Source organism: Eulemur rufifrons, chromosome 1 (genome assembly GCF_041146395.1).
Source record: "Eulemur rufifrons isolate Redbay chromosome 1, OSU_ERuf_1, whole genome shotgun sequence".
NCBI lineage: Eukaryota > Metazoa > Chordata > Mammalia > Primates > Lemuridae > Eulemur > Eulemur rufifrons.
Window position 1 is genome coordinate 40,613,468 of NC_090983.1, and position 25,788 is coordinate 40,639,255.

General features: G+C 36.5%; 1 protein-coding gene across 1 annotated transcript in view; it reads right to left on the reverse strand.

The window, feature by feature from the left end:
* The window catches only part of ANKAR (ankyrin and armadillo repeat containing), a 50,811-nt gene that overhangs the window by 19,897 nt on the left and 5,126 nt on the right, over positions 1-25,788 (reverse strand). Inside the window, exons 2-10 of the mRNA XM_069469491.1 lie at positions 24,780-25,217; positions 22,746-22,909; positions 21,994-22,097; positions 16,976-17,156; positions 15,090-15,309; positions 10,359-10,560; positions 8,685-8,893; positions 5,305-5,409; positions 3,107-3,348 (exon numbers count right to left, since the gene is read on the reverse strand). Of these exons, the coding sequence (XP_069325592.1) occupies positions 3,107-3,348; positions 5,305-5,409; positions 8,685-8,893; positions 10,359-10,560; positions 15,090-15,309; positions 16,976-17,156; positions 21,994-22,097; positions 22,746-22,909; positions 24,780-25,217 (1,865 nt within the window). The remainder of the gene's footprint in view (positions 1-3,106; positions 3,349-5,304; positions 5,410-8,684; positions 8,894-10,358; positions 10,561-15,089; positions 15,310-16,975; positions 17,157-21,993; positions 22,098-22,745; positions 22,910-24,779; positions 25,218-25,788) is intronic.

Here is a 25,788-nt window from a genome sequence, read left to right on the forward strand (position 1 = left end):
ATGATCAAAAAGGAATCAGCACAGAATCTATTCAAATATAAGAAAAAAAATAGAAAAAAACTTATGACAGATGAAGAGTAATACTATGGTTTGAATGTATGTGTCCTCCAAAATTTATATGTTGGAACTGAACCCCAATGTGGTAGTATTAAGAGGTGGTATCTTTAGGAGGTGATTAAGTCATGAGGGTGGAACTCTCATGAATGGGATGAGTGACCCTTATAAAAGGGCTGGAGGGAGGTGGCTAGGCCCTTTTGCCTTTCTGATATGTGCCATGTGAGGACACATCAAAAAAGCACAATCTTAGAAACAGAGAGCAGCCCTAATCAGACACCAAACATGCAGTACCTTTATCTTGGACTTCCCAGCCTCCAGAACTGTAAGAAATAAATGTCTGCTGTTTATAAATTACCCAGTCTGTGGTATTTTGTTATAGCAGCAGGAACAGACTAAAACAGATGCTCATTAGAAAAATGTTGCCACAAAGTAGATGAAAATTGTAACCAGGCCAGGCATGGTGGCTCACATCTATAAGCCCAGCATTTGGAGAGCCTGAGGCAAGAGGATCACTTGGAGACCAGGAGTTCCAGCTTGAGCAACATAGCAAGATCCTGTCTCTACAATAAAATAAAATAAAATAATTAGCTGAACATGGTGGTGTGTGCTGGTGGTTCTAGCTACTTGGAAAACAGGCAGGAGGATTGCCTGACCTGAGGAGTTTGAGGTTACAGTAAGTGGTGATCATGCCACTGCACTCCAGCCTGGGCAAGACAGTGACATCCTGTCTCAAAAAAAAAAAAAAATTTTTTTTTAACAAAATGTGGTATTACTATCAATGAAAAAAGTAAATGAACCAATCACCTCTATAAAACAAGAGTACATAGGAGAGACATTAGAGCTCAGGGAAGATTTTTTGAGATAAGGGTGGAGAAGTGATCAATGAATTCATTAATTCAATAGTCCATATTTAATCTTGCAACAGCATTTGACACTATTGATCATTCTATTCTCCTTGAAACACTTTCTTCATTGGCTGATAGGACAACAGATCCAAGGTTCTTTCTACCTCATTGACCATTCCTTCTTAGTCTTCTTTATTAGCTCCTCTAGATATTTCACCTTTCCCACAAATCCTGATGGCTCAACCATATATTTTAAAACATAGTACAGAACATGACTACTTCTCACCATTTCCACTATTGCCACTCCAGTTCAAGACACCATTATCTTTCATCTGATTACTACAATAGCTTCTTAATTAGTCTTTCTGCATTCACCCTTGCCTACCTATTTCAACATAGAATGTAAAATAATGTAAATTTCCTTATGAAACTTCCCAGAGCATACTCAGACTAAAAGACAAAGTGTTTAACAATTGTCTAGATGCTCCTACGTGATGTGGCCCACCATTACACAGCTGAGTGTCTCCTGCTTCTTTCTTGCTATTCCTTGAATCTGCCAGACATACTCCCACTTCATTTACTGTGCACTCATTTCCTCTGCCTAGAATGCCCTTCCCAACAGAAAGACATATGAAAGACACTCTCTCATCTACTTCAGAACTGTACTCAAATGCCTACTTTGTAGTATTTTTCCCTAGGCTTCCTCTCTCCCCTTTCCCTGCTCTATTTTTTTCTAAACAACTATTCTCATCTTTGGCTTATTTGTTTTGTTTAGTGTCTTGTTACCCCCAACTTGAATAAAAGTTCCATAGAGGCTGGAATGTGTCGGTTTGTACACTGCTATAACCCCAGCATCTAGAATAATATCTGCCATATAATAAACTCTCAACAAATATTTGTTGTAGGAATGGACTAAAGTAATACTACAGAAAAAATATTTAAAGATGTGGATTCAAGAAAGCATTCCCAAACCAAAAGAATATGAATGTATATGTTGAAAAGGTATACCAAGTCCCAGGAAAAATGGGTAATTAACATTGATGTGTAAGTCCTGGACATCAAAGATAAAGAAAAAAATAGAAAATACTGATCATACAGTAGAAGATTTAAAGAACAATAAAAAACAAAAACAATAATATAATATTATGACAGAACTGAAATTAAACATGCACATCAATATCTGTAAATTAGCTAACTCAGTGAAAAAGTGAATAACAAAGTAAAAACTAAATATACTGCATAGAAGTAACATATTTATCCTAACTCTGGCTAATTATCAGAATCACTAAACATTATTAGGTCTAAATGAATAAGACTGACTAACTCTGGAGGTAGTGTATGTGTCTATATTTCTAATATATTTCCCAAATGATTGATAACAAATACAACTGAAATGATTCAGAAAAGTTAAAAAGGATGAACAAAGGCAAATTAAATATTAGAACACAAAGAAAACAGAGTTCACAAACATATTAATAATTTTTGACAAGGTGGAATTCAAGGTTAAAGTATTAAACTTCACCAAAAACGTACATTTTACAATGTTAAAGGACTTAATCCATAATGAAGAAGCATTACCTAAAGAAAACTATAAAAAAAATCTTCATTATCCAGGTGCTGTGGCATGTACCTGTAATCCCAGCTACTTGGGAGGCTAAGGTGAGATCATTTGAGCCCAGAAGTTTGAGATCAGCCTGAGCAACACAGTAAGATCCCATCACAAAAAAAGAACAAACAAACAAACAAATAAAAGCACCTCACTTATAAATATCTATTAAAAGATCTTAAATAAAACATTAGTAGATATAATAAGGAGGATTTTTGAGAAAATACAGTATGGCAAAGGTTACTCGGTGTTCATGAAAAAAAATTTCTTCTAATACTTTCTGGTACACAATTAGACAATTTCTCAGCCAGAATAGAAATAGCCAGAATGGTAGTATTTCTTTTAGTATTTTCTTGTAAGCAGCAAGAAACAATCAACATATACTAACATATGAAAAATACTCCCTCATCTACTTCAGGACTGCACTCAAATGTCAACTTCTTAGTGAAGTATTTTTCATCAGGCTCCCTCTCTCTCCCCTTTCCCTGCTTTATTCTTCCCTGAGAGTTTTGCCACTGTATAGTAACATGGGCATTTATCTAGCTTCCATATGAGGGAATTACTCAGTCAAAAATGATGTTCTGTGAAAAGGACTTACATATTTGGCAATAACATCCTTGTTTTCACATTGAGCAATATCATATAAAATGACAGCACAGCGAGAGTGTAGTTCAGGTTCATCATGAGCCAGTAGGTTGATCAGAGCTGGAATGCCTCCGGCCTCTACCAAAGCATGCACTACACTTGTGTGGGTTGAGATATTACTCAATAGCCCAACTGTTTTGCACTGTAATTTTATTTTGGAACTTTTTAATAGATTGATTAAAGCAGGAATGGTACCTGTAATGAAAAGACAAAAAACAGCATGAATTATGTATAACCATTTGTAGTAAATTTATCATGACAATATTTAAATAATGTTTATGGGCATTACAATATAAATAATTAGCAAATAATTCTTATTTAAAAATTTTTTCTTTTTCTCTGCTTGACATGCTGCAGATAGCAAATAATCCTATGTTTATAAAATTATCATTTGAAACTATATCAATAAACTTTCTGACTAAAGTATAGGCAGCTCTCATTGTTCATATATTTGGTTTTCACAAAGCACACAAGCATACATTTTATATTAATAATCCTAAGCCATCTTTGAAACACTGCATTTTGGCTTAAAAATCATTGATAAATAAATTCTTTAAGCTACCACATGGTAGAGTTCAGTTTTGGTTATTGCGTCAACTTTGGATGGAAGTGCTTGTGCAATTATTTGAGCATTTTATTATATTTTCTCCTTATTCTATATCAGCAAATGAAAAAAGTGCTGGATCTAGTAAAATACATCATTAGCCTCATTAATTACAATGGGTTCAAACACGGAAATCACTGGGCATCATGAAAATAGAAAATCTGGCTTCAGTTGGATGCTTGTTATACTTGTATCAATTTAGTGTGAAATAAAAAGAGAGCACATTATAGAACATATACAAAATGCTAGAAAATATAATGGGTATAATTAGGGTCTTATTTATTTAACTACCTGAAATGAAACATCCTTCATGACTTGTTTAAGTCTGTACTTCACTTTTTGGACATAGAGCTTTTCATACATATTTTTAGGAATACATTAGGGGACTATCTACAATCAAATACATTTTAATTTATTTAATATTTATGGAACATCTCATGTGTGCTCAATATCCAAATTAGGGGCCTGGCTATGATACTGGACATTTTCAGATATAGTGGTCCCCAACCTTTCTGGCACCAGGGACCGGTTTCATGGAAGACAATTTTTCCACAGATGGTAGGTGAGGGGCCTAGCGGGGTGGGGCCCATGGGGGGAGGCAGAGCTCAGGCAGTGATGCGTGGCCCTGTTTTCCTAACAAGCCATGGACCAGTACAGTGATAGAAGATTTTCATCATTTCCGAAAGTTATATTCAACAGTGCTATTCTCAAAACAACCATATGAGGTAGAATCATTTTATTAATGAGGAAACTAGGCTAGAGAGACTAAGCAATTAGCCTGAGTTCTAAATACAAAGCTAGTATTGATAACAAACCAGGCCTGATACTAAATCTGCTTTGAAATTTTAATTTCAAAAATAAATGGTGCGGCCGGGCGTGGTGGCTCACGCCTGTAATCCTAGCACTCTGGGAGGCCGAGGTGGGCGGATCGTTTGAGCTCAGGAGTTCGAGACCAGCCTGAGCAAGAGCGAGACCCCATCTCTACTAAAAATAGAAAGAAATTATATGGACAGCTAAAAATATATATAGAAAAAATTAGCCGGGCATGGTGGCGCATGCCTGTAGTCCCAGCTACTCGGGAGGCTGAGACAGGAGGATCACTTGAGCTCAGGAGTTTGAGGTTGCTGTGAGCTAGGCTGACGCCACGGCACTCACTCTAGCCTGGGCAACAGAGTGAGACTCTGTCTCAAAAAAAAATAAATAAATAAAAAATAAATAAATAAATAAATAAATGGTGCAAATACAAAATAGGACCAATTTCTAAATGAAAGTAAATATAAGAGTAGTATGGTAAAGTAATTTAAAATCAGTTTTTAAGTTTGCAAACTTTTAGAGAAACAGAATTTATATAGCTTTTTGATCCTGTGCATCTTCCATGTGGAAAACAAAATATATGGTTGACAGGTAAAGGAAGTGACCTTAGAAAAAGAAACTTAAAATCAACTAAAAAGTTTCCTCTACAACTAAAAATATATTTTAAATGATTACCTTAAATGTAATATAGCTCTACATAAAATAGCCTAAAAAGAAGACAGATTTTATATTACCTGCATCCAAAATGTATTTCCAGTATTGATCCTTTGCTAAGCAAATTACTTCCAAGGACATGACAGCCATCATCCTTCGTTTATAGCTTTCACACTGCAACATTTCTGGTAAGTATTCGACAGAAAAACACAAGCTGTAATTTACACAAAAGGCAGTGGGATAATTGATTCTGTTTTTGTATGGGTCAAGTGAAACCAAGGGTTGAGGTTACCACCATCACTATGAACTGAAAGTATTAAATTCCATTCTGTACCTGGCCCTCTGTGAGGTGCTGAACAGATTATATATGCCCATGATCTTTGAGGTTTATAGTATATATAATTAATGGGACAAAAAATCCTGAAACTCTTTATCTTTGGTCTGAATGGCTTAGATTGGCTGGTCACATAGTTTAAATTCACTTGGAAAATAGTACATCTCTCTCTTGCCTAAAATCAGCTGTTAAATAAAAATTGAGTATGGGTTTTTAAGAATGGCAAAGTAAACTACATTACCATCAGTAAATATTTAATATCCATTAAATTAGATATGAGGCCTTATACCTTTCCTGAATAGGAAGAAGATATTTTTTAAAAATCTTGAATGAACTTGTACTCCAGAAAGAAGATAATACAAATATACATGCTTCTAAACAATGTCTACAATGCGAGAACAAACACATAGCTATATCTTTTCCTCATCTCTTTATTTAGGCGCTCCATTACCAAATCTGTCCTGATTCTACCTTGACTAAATCACTCCATGGAGCTCTCTTAAAATTCAGCTTCCACTCCAAGAGCTAATCCTGAGGTTTCTAATAAACCAACTAATTCTTCTTTTACCCATAGAAATGGTCAGTGTGAGGAGAGAGAGCTATTCCCTGGGACAAGGCAAAGCAGCAGTGACCAGATGCTTACTATTTATTGTTCTGTTTGCAGCATTACCAGGACTTCCCCACAACGGCTATAGGAAGCAGTGGCCATAAGGAGTTTTTTTGTGCCATTAGGCTATTCCTGTTAGGGGCCAGAGCTTCCTACTATTAAGGTATGATTTATTAATACAGTGGTTTAGATGCTTACTATTTATTGTTCTGTTTGCAGCATTACCAGGACTTCCCCACAACGGCTATAGGAAGCAGTGGCCATGAGGAGTTTTTTTGTGCCATTAGGCTATTCCTGTTAGGGGCCAGAGCTTCCTACTATTAAGGTATGATTTATTAATACAGTGGTTTAGTCTATTAAAAGTAACAGGATGTTCCTCTTGGTTCCTCCTAACAGGACAAAGGTATAATGATATATATGCATATAAATAAACATTGAAAACACTTTTCAATAACTTTTGTGGATGACATACAGTACTTGGAATATATTCCCAGTACCCAATAAATTCTAAGATCAGGTATTGAGCCAGTTTGAAACCAAATATTCAGACTTCTTGGATCAGCAGAATAGAGTTGAAAATCTTATGTGTATTTTATCCCATCCCAAAATGAGTTGTTGGGTACCTTACCAGAATCCAGGTAAAGCAAAAAAAAAAAAAAGTAAAATGAACAATAAGCATACAAATATTATTCACAGCTGAGCACTGTAGTGTACTATAGTTGTGTCTCATTTCTTTTTTTTTTTTTCCTGGAGGTAATAAGTTCCTTATTTTACAGTAGTCTCCCCTTGTCCACAGGGGATATAGTTCCCCAGTGGATGCCTGAAACTGCAGATAGTACTGAACTCTATATGTGTTAATACTATGATTTTTCTATATAGATGCTCCTTGACTTATGATGGGATTATGTCCTGAGAAACCCATTGTAAATTGAAAATATTGTTGATTGAAAATGCATTTAATACACTTAATCTGCCAAACAGCATAGCTTAGCCTAGCCTACCTTAAAAGTGCTCAGAACACTTTGCCTTCAGTTGGGCAAAATCATCTAACACAAAGCCTATTTTATAGTACAGTGAACATCTCATGTAATTTACTGAATACTGTATTGACAGTGAAAAGCAAAAGGCTTAAATGGGGACTCGAAGTATAGTTTCTACTGAATGCGTATCACTTTCACACCATTGTAAAGTAAAAAATGTAAGTCAAACCAGACCATCTGCCATCTGAACATCCATATCTATAATAAAGTTTAATTTATAAATCAGAAACAGTAATAGATTAACAACAATAATAATAAAATAGAACAATTATAACAATATACTATAATAAAAGTTATGTGAATGTGCTTTCTCTCTTCTTCTCTTTCTTCCTTTCTCCCCCCCTCCTTCAAGGTACCTTATTGTACTATATTGTAGGTAATGGAAACCATGAAAAACAAAACCGTGGATAAGGAGGGCCTATGGTATTTCATTGGCTTAGTTTGCATACTTATTGAAAATTCCTCCCTTCTTTTTCCTGTAGGCTGAGTACACAGTTCCATTCTGGAACTTCCTCTTGCTATCCTCGGTGAAACTCCCTTTGCTTTTCTCTTGGGTCAGACTCCCAGTTTCCTAGGTCCCTCGCCTTTCTATTTGCTAGGACGAAGTCCAGCCTTGGCATCTTTCGGTCTTTCCTGGTTGGACTCTGAGGAGAGTACTCCTGACTGGCACTGCCAGTTCTCAAGCCTTTTGAGGATTTTATGGTGTGAGTCCAAGGGGTTCTGAGTTTTCCCACTGTTGGTTTGGAATGGTTTTCTCTGGTCGGCTAAGTCCTAAGACTTGCCTATCTGTTTCCATCTTCTAATATTTTATTGCTGTTGTATCTTTTCCTGTTTTCCTTTGAATACTCATCTGCTGCTGGTGGTTATTATTATTATTTAATCTCCATGTAATTTTAGAGAGGGCTTGGGAGGGAGTAAAATTAGATGTGTACATTCAATTGGCCTAGTAACCCTTCCCCTTATAATATTTCTAGCTAGACCGAACATGAATTTGAAAAAAAATCTCAACAGGATTTTTTACAAAACATTTATCAAAATATAAGAAAAGGTTTTGCTGAATTTATCTCTAAAATTAAGAGGCAAGGAATAAATTGGAGGGAATCTTTAAAATTTCCTCCCCCCCTTTCTTTTTTTTAATTTTTATTTTTTTGATGAAGGAGAAGATGGTTGAACTTTTGGAGAAAATTAGAAAATAAAAATAAATATAATTGTGTAAAATACAGCCTGTTTGGGAAACAGAAGTTTAATTTTAACTTAGAAATAAAACTACCTTTGCACACATAAAAATACAGCTCTTTATTATTTGTATTTCTATTTCTGGTTTTAATTCACAAAATATTTATTTCATTATTCTTTAAATGTTTAAAATATGATGCATGTATTATTTTACTTGCTCTATTTCAGAGTAAGTTATCAATAATTAAACCAGATAATAATCAGAACATTTATTTACGAAGAGAGTATGTGTTCTGTACTTACCTACCAAAGTTTTCCAAACTGGGAGTTCAGGAATATTTAACTCTATTATATACTTGAGAACCTCTGTGTGAAAGGTTAACACTGATAAATGGATTATATTATTTCCTTTATTATCTGTTTTTCTCCAGTTAGCACCAAGAGAAAACAGGTACTGAATAGTGTCCAGTGCTCCTGAAGTGGCAGCGAGTAACAGTGGAGTACACTGATTCCTAAAAATCGAGGAACATGTTATAACAATTGAGCACACATATAGTGTCAAATTTACTTTTTATAAAACTATTCAAACTGCTATTGGAGGAAGTCTTATTTACACCACCACCTTCTTTTATGCATTCTCATCTTCTATATTCTACCTGTAAATAGGTTTACTTCCTTGCCTTGCTGTCTTTAGTATTAGTCCCTGCCCTACTTCCCAGCTTAATTATCATGCCTTATAATTTTTTGGAGGCTGATAATGCACAAAGTTCTTAGAATACACTACCCTATCTTATTCTTATAATGACAATATGAGTAAAGAAAAAAGTAAGGCAAGTATTATAAGCCCATTTTACAAATGATGAAACTGAGGCTCAGGTAGTAATCAAATCCGTATTTTCACATTTCACATCCAATTTTCAAATCCCAGCTTCCTGATTGTGACAGAAACTAATAGTTTTTCTCAAAAACTTACTATCTGCTTTTTAAATAGTGAAGATCTTTTGGGTGGGCACATGGCTATCCAGCTCAAGATTATAGTTCCCAGCTTCCCCTTGGTTGTGGCCACACAACCAAGTTTGACCAATGGGATGTTAGTGGAAGTTACATGGGCAGCTCCCTAAAGAGAAAGGAATGTGCCAATACTTCTTTTCTCTCTTTCTTCTCATGGCTAGAATGCAGGAAAATGATAAAAAAATAAAATAAAATAAAAGCAAGAGTTGCCATTTTGTACCATAACATGGAAACCACACGTTAAGGAACAACAAGAGGAAGCTGGTGTCCCTCAAACTGTCAAGCTATTATGTCAGCCCTAGATTACTGAATAATGGACAGGTTATTTGAAGACTTAGAAAAAATTGAATGAAACTATGCCTAAATCAAGTTGAGAGATTCAAAATAATAACCTTTAGATTTCTAGCCGAGAGTGATTATGCCACTACCCTAAAGGCTGGTCGTCAGCTAAATTGTGAAACAAAAGATTGTCTGTGATCTTTTAAATTGCAAAGTTATTTTTTTCCTTTTAATGTATTTTTCTTCCAGATACCACGTAGATATTTCTCCTGTTATCCAAAGTCTATCCACTTTGGTCTGAAGCCCTAGGGCTGCCTCCTGGTTGTGCAGAGTCCAATTTAGAGCAACTTTCTCCTCCCTAACCCTCAGGCTTCTTCCAGGGCACTAAGTAATTAAAGCAGTTAACCTGATAAACTAATCTGTGGAACCATATTGGGACAAGGTTAGGAAAAACTCCCTAGGGATTACTCCTTATTCTTCTAGAAAGCAAGAATAGGTTGATAGAAGCTCTCATCTTTATAAATTCTAAAGACAAGAGGTAGGAGAAGGCAGTCACCAGAAAGGAAAGTAGAGTAAGCTTTAGATACCTTTCAAATCACCCATACCAACCGTGCCTTTTAGTGTCAGTGCGTGGGGCAAGCCACGAAAAGCAGAAATTTATATTCTTATAAATGCTTAATGACTTACTCAGCTGTTGCCTCAGCTTCTAGCAAACTGGGATCCTTCCTACAGAGAGCAATAATGATGCAGACGTTGTCATAGAAAGCTGCAAAGTGAATTGGCATCCAGCCTCTTTTTTCAGAAAGCGTGTAGTCAGCTTTGAAACAGAGTAGACAGATAGTTGTTTCTAATGAGCAAGCCTGTGCAGCCAAATGTAGAGGTGTTGGACCTAGAATGGATGGACAGTTACTTTAGTGGTCAAAGAATTAAGATTCCTAAGAAATATGCCTTTTTGGTCCCCAACCACAGAGTTTGGTATTGTATGATATAAAATCCCCAAAATATCACTAAAAAGGATAAATTGCCTAAATTAAGGCAATCTTATATTTCTTTATTTAACTTGGGATATCTGACCACTAAAAATCCACATGACTTTATAAGCAAAGAAGAATAAATAATATTGAAAATATTAAATATCTGAACATTTAAGTCAATGTGTAAAATAGTCTTGTGATAAACTATTTCTTGCTTAAATTATTTTTCATTTTATTAAAATGTTTTGTAGTAGGAGATAAGATCCTTTGAATTTTTTTTTTTTTTTTTTTTTTGAGACCGAGTCTTGCTTTGTTGCCCGGGCTAGAGTGAGTGCCGTGGCATCAGCCTAGCTCACAGCAACCTCAAACTCCTGGGCTTAAGCGATCCTACTGCCTCAGCCTCCCAGGTAGCTGGGACTATAGGCATGTGCCACCATGCCCGGTTAATTTTTTTTTTCTATATATATTTTAGTTGGCCAGATAATTTCTTTCTATTTTTAGTAGAGACGGGGTCTCACTCTTGCTCAGGCTGGTCTCGAACTCCAGACCTCGAGCGATCCACCCTCCTCGGCCTCCCAGAGTGCTAGGATTACAGGCGTGAGCCACCGCGCCCAGCCAGATCCTTTGAAATTGAAAAAAAAAAAAATGTTCACAAAAGGCCCCTGTGCCACTAAATCCAGTGATCGTTTTTCAATTTTCATCTTACTTGCCACTCAACAGTATTTTACACTGTTGACCACTTCTTCCTATTTAAAATAGATTCTTCTCTTGCCTTTTGTGATGTCACACTTCCAATTTTTAACCTACCTTACTGGCCATTCCTTTGAGACCTTCTCATTGTCCTGATACCAAATGAGCCTTACGGCTCTATCTTGGGCCTTTTTCTCTTCTCAATGGCTTCACTTACCATCTATAAATTGATGACTCCCAGGATTATGCCTCTAGATCTGATTTATTCTCTGATCTCCAGATCTATACTTCAGACTTAGTGTATTTCAAAATTGAACTCTATCTTCCCTTCCAAGCCTAGTCCTCCTTCATTGCTCTCTAAATCAGTGAAAGATATGATCCAGCCAGTTCTACAAACCAGAAATCTGGAAAACTCCTTGGCACCCCCCTCTCATTTCCATCTCCATAACCCATCTATTGCCAAGTCTAATTATCTCTGGAATCTATCTCCACAGCCACCATCACCTTAATCCAAGCCATAATTGCTTCCCGATTGATAGCCCCACCTTGTCTTGCCCTTATTCAACCCACTTTTTCAAAATGTAAATATGGGGTGATTCCTATGTACAACAAAGAATTATCCAGCCAACAATGTCAATAGTGGTAACAAAGAATTATCCAGCCAACAATGTCAATAGTGGTGAGGATAAGAAATGCTGCCCTAAGGTATGCTAGAATCAGGAAAGTTCTGGAGGGTTTTACCTAGTCTGAAGAAACTATTCTCTGATACAGAATCCTAGTCTAAGAAGATGCTCTACTGGGACCTGAAAGCCATATTTATCTCCCCTTTCTCTGAATTTCCACGGTACATCAATGCATATTAATGCCAATGGTTACCAAATGTTACCCTGCATTCAACAGCCACACAATCATTCAGCAAATATTTCCTGAGCACCTACAAAGGCCAAGCATTATTCTGGGGGTAGGGAATTGTGGCCAACAAAATAGACCAAATCCTTGTCCTTTATGGAACTTATATTCAAGTGAGGGAAACACAATAAATAAATAAATAATATGATATAAGGTAGCCATAAGTGATACTTAGAAAAAGAGAGAGAATGCAATGCAGGAGGCACACTCCTGTTACTCAACTGGAAATTTCTACAGGGTAGGTGGCCCAGGTAAGCTTCCTTTTTCCCCTCCAGGTCCACTCACGTCCTTTTACCACACTGCTTCTTAACCCTAAAGATTTAGCAACCCCTGTTCTCTGGCCTCTTGTCAGTATCTGCCACAGGAGAGTCTTGACAGGAGATTGGAAGAGGGGGAAGAGTGAGGTCAGGGCCCCTCTCTGACATCATCTCAGGTTTGCGTTCCCCTACCAATAAAAGCGGCCAGGTTGAATAACTATGCCCACCCTTGCCAATTCAGAATTTTGTAAGTAATTTCTTTAAAAATAAACCCTCTCTGAATTATCTTATATAGAATATTAAGGTATAGCCTCTTACATATAGAAAGTGTAATCTCTTACAATTTTTCTGTTTTTCTCCATATCCGATATTTAGGTCAAGTCTATTACCTCAGTCAAAAATGACTTTCCTCAGACTCATAGATTGTTACTGCCACTAGATGGCAGCATATCTAAATTATATTATTAATAACTGCCTTTTTTTTTTTTTTTAAGGTATAAAAACCACTTTCGGGCCTGACTTTATGACAGCATATATCGCAGTTAACAAAAAGTGGGGGATCCCAAGAGTTAAGAAGAATATCAATAAATTAATCATGGGTAGAAAAAACTTATACTTCAAAACAAATACAAAGCATCATTATGCAACATTCTCATGTGACAGCATTTTGGAGACTATATACTATAAGAAAAGTTTTAATATATGTAATAATCTTTTAAAATGCACCAAGTATTTTACTTATGTCTTACCATTTCTTTCTTTTTTCATGTCCACTTTGTCTGACTCTATTTTAAAAGGAAAAACACATAGAAGCATTATTATTAATATATAGCAGTTTTCTAAATTAGTCAAAAAAAAACTCATATGAATAAGATCAAAATGACTATATTTAGCTATAGATGGCAAGATTACATCAAACAGTATTAAGCCATATTTAATATAGGCAAGCCATCTGGGCACATCACGTGCACCTGACAATGTGTAAGAGCAGACCTGGAAACTCTGCCCCTCAGGTGGCTGGTCAAAACTCACAGGTGGGACAATTTTTTGTTGGTTAAGCAATAACACTGCCAGTAGAGTAACACATGTCAGCAAATATGAAATCCAAGCAGTCAGAAGATGAATGAAAGACTTTAATTTACTGAAGAATTTTTCACACTAAAGAATGATTAAAGATAATGTACCTTTAAATAATAGGCTACCCATTGCACTTAAATGTGACTGAATTGTGCCTTATTTTGTATTATTATTTTGTAGGCTCATTAGATATTGAATGTTTTAATTGAGTAATAAAAGAATCTCAATATTAAAACATTTCAATCATACTGATAGAGAGTTTATTGGGACTCAGGATTAAAGCACGATATTTTGTTTTGGGATCTGCAAAAATTTAACACAGCTTATTAAGATAGCTGACCTCACAGAAATATAAAATTGCCATTTCTTATTGCCAATCTTGTTGTATTGGCTATTCCTGACAATTTATCTCTATTTCCCTTTTCAGTTATGGAGGACCGCCACTTTCACTTTCAACTTTTTTATTTTTTATGCTAGTTAAGCTTATTTTGATAAATATAAAAATGTGTATGCATATTTGATAATCAGCAAAAATGTTTTTTTAAAGTTTAAACTAGGTTAGCTTTGAAGGGGCTATTAATCCTAAAAAGTGTTATTATGAAGAATTTTTTTATTATTAAATATAATTTAAATATATATAATATGAAGAAACTATTCCCTGTTTGGAAACCCTGACATAAGGAATGGCTGTTCTCCTGGAACATGACACTCATATTTATCTCTCTTCTTTGAATTTCTGTAGTATATCAGTATATTTTAATTATGCCAGTGCTTATGAAATGATATCCTGCATTTACCTATCCATGCATTCACTCAACAAATATTTTCCAAGCACTTACCAAGCCAGGCTTCCTTCTGGACACTAAGATATTATGGCAAATAAAGGAGACCAAATCTTTGCCCTCTTTTAGAGCTTATATTCAAGTGAGGGAGACACAAGAAGCAAATATAGGCCGGGCGCGGTGGCTCACGCCTGTAATCCTAGCACTCTGGGAGGCCGAGGTGGGCGGATCATTTGAGCTCAGGAGTTCGAGACCAGCCTGAGCAAGAGTGAGACCCCATCTCTACTAAAAATAGAAAGAAATTATACAGACAGCTAAATATATATATAGAAAAAATTAGCCGGGCATGGTGGCGCATGCCTGTAGTCCCAGCTACTCGGGAGCCTGAGGCAGGAGGATTGCTTGAGCCCAGGAGTTTGAGGTTGCTGTGAGCTAGGCTGATGCCACGGCACTCACTCTAGCCTGGGCAACAGAGTGAGACTCTGTCTCAAAAAAAAAAAAAAAAAAAAAAAAGCAGCAAATATACTACTACATAAGCTAGCAATAAGTCATACTTAGAAAATTGAAAGGAGCCTTTCTTAGATAAATGAAACAAAAACTTCAACTTTGCTCTGGTTAACAATACCAAATTTTAACCTTGCTCTAAAATAAACATGCATTCTTAATGCTGAATAAGGTGTAAGTAAAAGAAAAACATTTTAGTTTTAAAAAGTTTATTATATACGGTACCTTGGTTGAACATAATAAAGCGTCTTTGGTTGACATTGAAGTTAGCTTTGCACAGTTGACATATGATAGAAACTCTGTTGTGAAGAGCAGCATGATGGAAAATAGTATAACCTGCTTCATCCGACACATTGATTGTCGAGCTTGAGGTTTTACGACTAAATGTATGGAAAACAGCAGTTAACCCTCTTTCAACTGCAGACTTCATACCAAATGGGATACTCTAAAATGATTAAGAAGACCAGAATTAGTTTTTCAAAATACACTTAAAGCTTGGTTTAAGGGAAAAAAGGACATAAAATATATTAACAGAATCACATGATTGCTGATCAATTTTAGTAGAATTTTCATAAGATCTAGGTGGAAAGTTTCTCACTAGGTAATGATTAAAGTTGTCAGAGCTATTACATAAATAAACACTGAGAACTTTAAAAAATAATTTTGGGAATTTTTCTTCTTGTTATCTTTTTTCCTAAAATAAAAGCATGTGGAGGTCATTGGGCTCTTTCTGTTCTCTGATTTTAAGAACAACCTAAATTAGAAGACTAGAAACTTGAAATATATAGCTAAAGAAATACAGTTTGGGCTGGGCGCGGTGGCTCACGCCTGTAATCCTAGCACTCTGGGAGGCCAAGGCCGGTGGATCGCTGGAGGTCAGGAGTTCGAGACCAGCCTGAGCAAGAGCGAGACCCTGTCTCTACTAAAAATAGAAAGAAATTATCTGGCCAACTAAAAACATATATAGAAAAAATTAGCCGGGCATGGTGGTGCATGCCTGTAGTCCCAGCTACTTGGGAGGCTGAGGCAGAAGGATTGCTCAAGCCCAGGAGTTTGAGGTTGCTGTGAGCTAGGGTGATGCCACGGCACTCACTCTAGCCTGGGCAACAGAGCAAGACTCTGTCTAAAAAAAAAAAAAAAAAAGAAAAGAAATACAGTTTGTCTTCAAAATGGAAAGGTAAAAATGTCACAGTCTTCTTTTAGACATTCTGACTACTTAGTATTTAAAAATTAAACAAAATTATTAAAGTTTTAAATTTGTAGACATTAAAACAAATAAATGGAAAGTAAATACCAGTTTTGATCAGTTCCAGAAGCTGTAAATCAAGGCTTGATGAAACAGGTGTAGAGATTTGATTCAGGGTGTTAGTTTTAATTCCCAGGGCTGAAGCCTCACTCTGCCATTTACTATATCATGTGAGAAAGATCCTTAACTCTCTACACCTCAAACTTCTCATTTGTGTAACAGGAATGATAATAATAGATCTGGTACCTTAAAATAGTTTATTGATTTATAATATTGCCTGACATATAAAATAAACAATCAAAAGGCGGGGTGTGGTGGCTCATGCCTGTAATTCTAGCACTGTGGGAAGCCAAGGCAGGAGGATCACTTAAGGCGAGGAGTTTGAGAGCAGCATTAGGCAACAGCAAGACCCCATCTCTACAAAATAATTTAAAAATTAGCTAGGAATGGTGGCTCGTGCTGTAGTCCCAGCCTTGGGAGGCTGAGGCAGAAGGATCACTTGAGCCCAGGAGTTTGAGGTTGTAATGTGCTATGATCATTCCACTTGCACTCTAACGTAGGTAACGGAGACCCTGTCTCAAAAAACAAACACACACACACACACACACACACACACAACAAGCAATCAATAAATATGAGCCCTTATTAAGATTAATCACAATCCAGTTCATTAATAGGTTATTTTGTACTCTGCTGGAAGTTTATAATCCAGAACTATATAGCCTTTCAGCTACTAAATTGTAGAAATTTTATTTCATATTGAAGACTTTATTATTTATCTATACAATAAAAATCTGTTTGAGACATATCCTTATTAATAATACATGACTTCTTATGTTAAATTATGTGGTAGTTATTGAAATACCTTGCATTTCATAGATTTTTTGAAACCAAATTTTTTCTTAAATTGTTCATGTAATTGAGCATCTGTTAGTGGAAGTCTTTTTATTCTCAGGTTGTTCATTATTTCATTTATGGCTCCCCACCACTGTGTCTTATATAGTTGCTGATAGAAAATTTCAAGTTCAAAATTGATCACATAGTAGCTATAAAAATAAAGAAAAAAAAGATGTTTTTCTAACTTTAAAGTGATTTGCTACTTTTTTTCCCCTATGCTGGCAAAACATAATTTTTCCATGACAATTAAATACAAAATAGTTTAAATTGTACCTGATTGTAAATATATTAATATGGTTATCAACTGTTATTAATCAAGTCTTTATATAAGGAACATTGTCTCTGTATTGGCCCTTTGACTGACTGTCCTTTCCATGCCAGTGATCTGGGGTGCTACCTAAAAGTCACTGGAAACTCCAACTCTGGCTGAAGGTGGGTCGTCTGTCTGCTTACCCACCTATTACTCGTTTACGCTAATGACGTCTACATTTGCTTTCTCGAGGGTTTACCTTGAGTCTGACCTGGAATGATGATTTGTGTAGTGGCTCCTTGATTTTTACGCACGGCAGCAATGGACTAGAGAAACCCCCAACCCACCAGGTCCCTGGGACATAGGTGGGTCTTGCAAGGGCTCTGACCCCTATCACTCTGGAATGGAAAAGTGGCAAAATTTTGAGTTACTCTGTTCCCTGGGGTTGCTTAGCATCACAGGTAAAGGAAAATGGTACCCTTCCTCCACTCCCCACCACGAAGTGCCCTTCCCCAGGCCCAGATTTCAACAGTGAGTACCTCAGCTTCTGACCCTACCTCTGACAGTAGGAAGCCTCTTAATGTTAACTGGGTTTCTCCTCTAAATGTAACTATCAATTGCTGTAAATACTGTATTTCTGACAATGGTCCCCCCTACTATGGCTCTTCACTGAAGCTCAGGGACTATCAGTTTTCCTAAGAGTGTAGATAAATTTGTTCCATTATGCTAATTTCTGGGAAAGTTAGTGACTCTATGCTAAGGAGACTGTGTCCATAAGCTAAAGGAGAATCTCTGGGCCCCATGGGTTAGTAACAGGAAGGTCCTAGGGAAATATTCTTATGAATTAGCCCGAGGCTAATATTCTCTTTTCTTTGACCTTTACCTCAACCCCAATTTCCTGAATATAATAGACCTTGCTGTAAGGAGAGAGGTATGTTTAAGACCTGCTCACATTTATTTGTGGATGTCATTTTTCCTATCTACTACCCTCTTCCCTCTAAAGGAAACTAGACCACAAGAATATAAACTATGAATATAAAGGCTGCCTTGGCCCAAAACTCGCAGGTATAGTGCCAGACCAGGTCGTGGGGCTTGTCACTTGTCTACAGGTCCCAAATTGTGGAGGTGCCACCTTCATCAATGAGAACTTGCCTATATGACTAGACTCCAGCCTCCAAAATCAAGGAGCAGGTATTCTGGAGCCTACTTGGATTTGAAGACTTTAGGTGGTCTTCAAATCACAATGGTGATAGGCTCAAGGACCTTAATGAGCTGGATGGATCAGACCTGGATGCCTGATTTCTAGTGGATGACTAAACTTAATTTTTAGAAGAAAACAGCTCACCTTTTCTTGGTATTGCACACACTGATAAAAGTGGACACCACAAACCCCAAAGTGGATACCCCTTTGGATACACCAAGTCCCCAAAGATTTCCTTCATTGATCTAGGCATGAAAAATTATACTGAGGATAGGATGTCCTTTGGTTGGTCTTTGGCTGGCCCAGCTCTACATCATCCTGCTCTAGGAGAATCCCAGCACCAGCAACCTCTGTCTTTGCATGCACTCTCCAGGGCACTGACTCTGGCTGTGATTGCTATGGGAACAGGAGCTGCTGACTACCCTTGGAGCCCTGGTACTCAGCGATGTACTCTTAGACCACTGCTCAAGCGATGAAACTGACTTATACACTCAACAAATACCAAGGGAAGGTGGACTGTTTTCTTCTAGAAATTCAGTTTAGTCATTCAAGGTGAATTAAGCATCTAGAACCTGCAGGGGGCTATCCTATCCTAGAAACCAGAGAGGCAAGAGATGGTGAAAGTCACTGTACACTGAGAAAGTCTCTGACCAGAGAATTTGGTAACTCCCAGGGTAGGATGCACAACTTTGCACAGTAGGCCAGCACTGGCTCACACAGAGATGATTATTGGAAGCACAGTCCGCACTTTGAGTTATTAGTAGCTGTATATTTCATTCAGGGAGCCCTTGTCTAAATACTGCAGAGTGACAATTATTGTTCTGATTCAAAACCTTGAATATGGTCATCAGCAGGGACTTTAGGGAAGCCTTATGTTTAAAATAACTCCCTCCATATTCTTCTGCCTGAGAATCTGCACCTCACTTAGGGGGCTGTGGTGAGGAGCTTCTTAATACCACACTTTCCTGACATACCTGTCACATTAACCTGTCATATTTAGTTAATTTCTGACCTGCTTCACAACATCCACAACAGTATCATGATTCTAGTATGTTCTCCCCATTTTAGAACCAGTATAAATTCATCTATTTGCTCCAGTAATTGTCATTTTAATAATTCATGAGTTCTTCTGCTTTTATGGACTGCGAAATCACTAGGTATATGGCTGTGGCCTGTATTTTTTTTTTTTTTTTAATTCTGATATAGTACGAGAACCTAACCTGAGCCTAAAATGAGTCTAGGATTTAGATGTTTCTGAGCATGACTGAAGGGTCAGTGAAGCAGGTTTTATTTTCATAAGGGACCAACAGTCTCCTAGGAAATAAACCATGCTGAGGAAAGAGCATCAGGACATATGAGCTTGGTCCAATAATGATGCCTCTAAAACCCCAGGAAAGGGGAGATTTTGAGATGGCATGTTTCTAACCATTCAGATTATTCTCTAGTCCAGCACCAACATAGGATGATCCTTACATCATAGAAAAGAACAACTACAAGTAAAATGGCTGAAAAGCTGTTTTTGTGCCAAATTATTACGGTTTCAAGGCAGCACTACTTTGTAACTAATAAAATTGGGAAATGAATTCTTCTTACTTGACTGGATTGCCTTCAACATTTATCACTGTTGATGCATGCCTCTTCCAGGCATCAGAAGGAGCCAGCCCAGAGGTGACACCAGCCCCACAACCAGAAGCAGCATTGTCAGAGACAACAATGAATGGCATTAGTGTTGAGTTGCCTTCATGGGGCTTACTGGGCTCTGGGTGCCCAGGCAGGAAAGGAGGAAACTGAAGATATCTCACGGTAGCTGAGTGTGCTGATCCATTAGCATATGAAATTCTAAGAGTAATTCTGTGTGAATTAGATTTTATAGGGGACTGAAGGTTCTCTAGTAATTGGTAGAGGAGCCAGGAAAATTCTCATTATTATTCTACTTGTGGTTTTTACTTTTACTCCTTGCTGTCTGTTGGGGTGTGAGAAACAGCTTATGCTGGTTTTGAAAACCTGCAGATTCATATCTATCTACCTCCCATTCGCCAACACTGATGGCCAAATGCTGTGTATTAGTTCAAAACTAAAGAAACAATTCCACTATTATATCCTATTTGCAACAACATGATTGGATCCTTTACAGTGCAATGGCAGTATGTTTACACCAACCATACTCCTTCACCCACAACAACCCCTCATCAAGTACAGCTTTTATCCCAGCTGCTTCCCTATATTCCTGGGATCACTGGTGCCCCAGAAGCCTGACAGAACCTGGAGAATGAAGGTTTCCTCAGAGGGGTCTCCAGGGCACTATTTAGCTTGGCAAGGATTGTGCATGGAGTATGTGAACAGGCACTGGGTCTCTGGGTGAGAGATTCCTCCTTTAGGGAGATGCACACCACCTGTCCATTCCAGAGGTGTGAGATCTGCTACTTGGTTCCTTTCAAAATCATGGAGGCCATTATCCACATGGTCTTTGACTTTAGCTTTAGTACTATATGGGCAACCAGGGAGTATTCAATAGAAAGATCCACCTTTCATCCTTCATCCTGCTACTCTCTCTGCCTTATTTCTCTTACTCTCCTCACTGCCATGCATCTTGAAAGAAATTTATAATCTCGTCTTTACGACTCATTAACTCTCCCTCACTTTACCCTTCAACTCACTGCAAATAGCCTCTTTTAACCAAAACTCCACTGAATTCTCTTACCAAGTCACAGCCAAATTTAGAAGAGTCTCTTCAATCTTAAATTGCCTTGGCCTTTTTCTCTGTTGCGTTTCATGCTTTTAACTATTTCCATATTCTTAAATTCTCCCCATTTGGCTTCTATGCTATCATGCTCTCTTGGTCCTCCTCTACCTGTATCATCCCTCTCTGTTTCCTTTGCTCTTTCCCCTCTGTCTCGCCCAACCTCCTTTAAAAGTTACTATTCTCCAGAGTTTCAGACTTGGTCCTGTCCTCTCAACTACTTCCAAGCCTTGAAAACAAACAAACAAACAAGCAGAACCTTCCTATTTACTTTAAAATCTCTACCTCTAATCCAAATGTTTCCTCTGAGATCCATTTCTCATATTTCCAAACTTCAGTGTCCAAGATGTAAAATCCAAGAACACAACATATAAAAGACAGAAAATACTGGGGAGAAACATATCCTCCAAAAAAATGACAGGCATAACAAGACCTGGCAGAAAAGGATTTTAAATACTATTTCTTATGGAAATGAAGTGGTGTGTGCTGAGTCCCTGCTTTCAGTTTGACTCATAGGATTTAATCCTAATCCCCTAACCACTACAGTAGTTACACTGTGTTAATTATCAGAACTAATTATAAACTCTAAGGATTATTACACAGACTGTACATGAAGTAATAACTATAATGTTTAATATTCTGTTGAGTCAGTGTGTCATTCATGGGGGTTATTATTGTTCTGGGCTCTCCATTCGTCAAGTTTTAAGTTGGCGTTTGCATTTTGACACTTGCTTTGTTCTCTACTAACTTCCAACAAGTTGTGCCTAGCGTGATTAATTACTGAAAGTTTCTTACCTTTTCCCATTAATCTCCATGACTGGTATTGAGTAATATTCCTTGTATCCCGAATCTTCTACCAATGTATTGGCAGCACAATCTTGTATTTTTTCTAAGTTTTTCTAAAATATGAGTTATATTACTAAAAACTTATCTTTAAACAAATCTAAACAATTGTAAGACTTCTTTTATATGAAATTTTACCCATGTACATGACCAATTTAAATACAATATCCCAGAAGACCCTGATAGTAACTGTATGTATTCAACCGCTATTTTGAGAATGAGAGAAAAAAACACAAAAGGAAAAATATATGATACAGAAAAGGTAGAAAAGCAATGACAATTGAAATGTAGAATGTTTATAGTAAATTTCAGGTGCAGAATTACTGTTCCCAAACTTTAGAGGGTTTCTGTTCTAATACTAACCTTTAAGGAAAATGAGAGTATGTAGTGAGTGTCCAGGGATTTCTACTATACTCTTTGGTTAACTATTCTAGGGCAAATATCATCCATTAAAAAATATATAAATTCTGTGAGGATGGTAGCTTATTTATCATTTTATTTCTGACATCCAACACAGTACCTTACATATAATTGCACTTAATTCATGTATGTTAAAATAATATATGAAAAAACTAGTGAATTGTGAGAATAATAATTTGGAGATCTGCCTAGTGCCTGTACCAACAGAGGCTCATTCTGGTTGGAGAATAGGATAAAAGAGCTGTGAAATGACAAACCATCTCAGAAATGATAATAATTTAAACCTTAAAATCTTCCAAAGCATTCTCAATTGGAGAGGTGCTGATATCAAATTCAATTCCTCCATGAACATGAAAATATTTATTCTCTCTGTAGTGAAAATGCTGGCATTTAAAATCTCGTCCATAAATAAATGGAGGCAATTCTCGCTCTGTCTTGACCTTGTCATCTCCAAAAATGAAAACAAACTTTTAGTTACAAGGTAAACAGCACATGTACAATCATATTTTGGGGATCTAAATTCTTATTCATGTAAACAAAGTTAGAAAATTCCACATGAAATTAAAATCTGGGTAATTATAATCCATAAAATTATTTATGCTGTTAATGTATACAAATATTTTGAACACTAAAATATATTTATAACATACAGTTTGGGCATTTTCTGTAGTTTCATTGTACAGACATTTCCAAAAAGTATAGTTAAAACATTATTCTACTTTTTTTTTTTTTTTTTTTTTGAGATAGAGTCTTGCTATATCGCCCTGGCTGGAGTGCAGTGGCATCAGCCCAGCTCACAGCAACCTCAAACTCCCAGGCTCAAGCAACCCTCCTGCCTCGGCCTCCCAAGCAGCTGGGACTACAGGTGCATGCCACCATGCCAGGCTAATTTTTTCTATTTTTAGTAGAGGTGGGAGTCTCGCTTTTGTTCAAGCTGGTCTCTAACTCCCGAGCTCAAGAGATCCTCTCACCTTGGCCTCCCAGAGTGCTAGGATTAAAGGTGTGAACCACTGCACCTGGCCCAAAACATTATTCGACTAACTGATTTTTATGAGTAAGCTCAAGACTAATACTTTACTGTCAATTATCAGAAAAGGCTTGAAACTCTGTGTCTTGGAGAAACTTTGGTGAAATAAAAAAAACTTAGCTAGGTTAGGTAAAAAGAGACACTCTAAAGAAATAAATAAGCATTTGTCACATAACAAAAATAACCAGCCTATATTTCAGGAAAGTAATGAAAACACATGTACCTTATTTAAAAAAATTGTCTCAAATCCCAGCAAGGTTTAAAATTATTCAATATTTTGACAGGTTGGTAGAATATGGTTTCATCAATATAAGGTATATATTTTAAGAAATGTAAAAGGTAGGAAAAAGTACAAAGATAATATATACCCTGATCTGACCACCTAGAATTAACTATTAACATTTAATCATATTTGCTTCCAATAATTTAAGTAATAATACATTACAGATATAGCTAATGTTCTCTTTAAGCAAGGTCCTCCCAGTTCCATACATGGGCCCTACCACCCAAGGGACAAGCACTGTCATGGTTCCATTTTTAATAATTCACAGATATGGATTATTTTCACTGTCTGAATTCTTATGGTACAAATTTTCACTAAATGATTCACAAAATTTCTACTGAAAATTTGACACCTGAATAGAAAGCCCATTATAATAAGCTTACATACTTAGACAGCAATGAAAGTGTATAAATTGTGTGCTAATCTGGTAGGATTAAGAGTTTGCACTGAAGTCCTGTCAAATTCCATATAAGCATGGCCCTATTTCAGCTCTCTTTTCTCTTTTCTTGCTCTATTTATTACATTGCCAATACAACCCTCACTTATTACAGTTTTAATATGTTTCAATCTCTTTTTCAGAAATGTAAGCCCATTCACTATCCTTTGCTATTCCATATTAATTTTAGAATCAATGTGTTATGTAAACTTTAATGAAAAACACAACAGGGATTTTGAACAGAAGTGCAATGAATTTAGACAGTAATTTGGATCAGATATAATATATTCACAGTGTTGTCCCATCATGAGTATGGCATATTTTCCTATTCACTAAGAACTTATTTTAAGCCTTTCACGAGCCCTTACAAATGGTATAAATATATACAAAATACTATGTACATATACCAAGTCTTCTTAATTACACTGGAGGCACTGAATTTTGTTTTTTCTTTCTAACAGGTTACACAGTTAGGTTACTGCCTGGACCCACATACTAGAAACAATATTGAATTTAAATACAGATTGAATATATACCTATGTTTTATATTTTAATTTTGGTGATAGTCTTACCTGAAAAAGGTGGAAGCAGACTACTTAAATATGGAACTTTCATTTTCTTTTTTAAACTCAGTAGAAATGGAATCAGAAAACATATTAACTTTAGGTATCCTATTCCTCTTCTTATTTCATTTTTCTTCTCAAAGTGTTTTTGAATAATCTTTTTTTGAAGATACAGTCTTTGCTGCAGTCTCTGGTAGGTACAAATGTCAAGATAATCCTGATTACATTTTATAGCATTAGTAAGCCAATAGGCTGTTTCAAATATAAACACATTTTCATACTGTTGAATTTGTGTGGTACTGAATGTCAACTTTAACATAATATTTGCAGCATATTTCATAAATACTTCTTTTTCTTCAGGGCTATTGGGATCATATGTTGGATCTTCATTCATATCTTCATCGTAAATTCCATTAAAGTCTGGATCCTTTGTAATATCAATCAAACCTTCACGGTAAAAAAGAAAGATTTTAGATAGCGAAAATTTCATACTTGGCTTCCGGATAAATATAGAAGATTGAACACAGGGTTTCATCTTGAAATCCTACTAACATGACAGCAAAGGAATAATGGGATGCCAATAAAATTGTGTAAGCTAAAGAGCAGGCAGATGAGTGGATTATTAAGCAGAGTGAAGAAAGATGGGAGCTTGTGGAATTTAAAAGAATAGATTTCTACTCTCTTTGGGGGAAAGAAACATAATACCGTGGATACACATCATAAGTCCCATCTTTGATCAACAAAAATATGGAAGAACTATAAGAAAATGTGATCTCAGCTGGGCATGGTGGTTCATGTCCATAGTCTTAGCACTTTGGGAGGCTCAGATGGGAGGATAGCTTGATGCCAGGAGTTTGAGACCAGCCTGGGCAATACATCAAGATCCCTTTTCTACAAAAAATAAATTAAAAAAAAATTACTTTGGGAGGCCGTGGCAGGAACACGCTTGAGGCCAAGAGTTTGAGACCAGCCTAAGCATGAGCGAAATTCCGCCTCTACAAAAAAATAGAAAAATTAG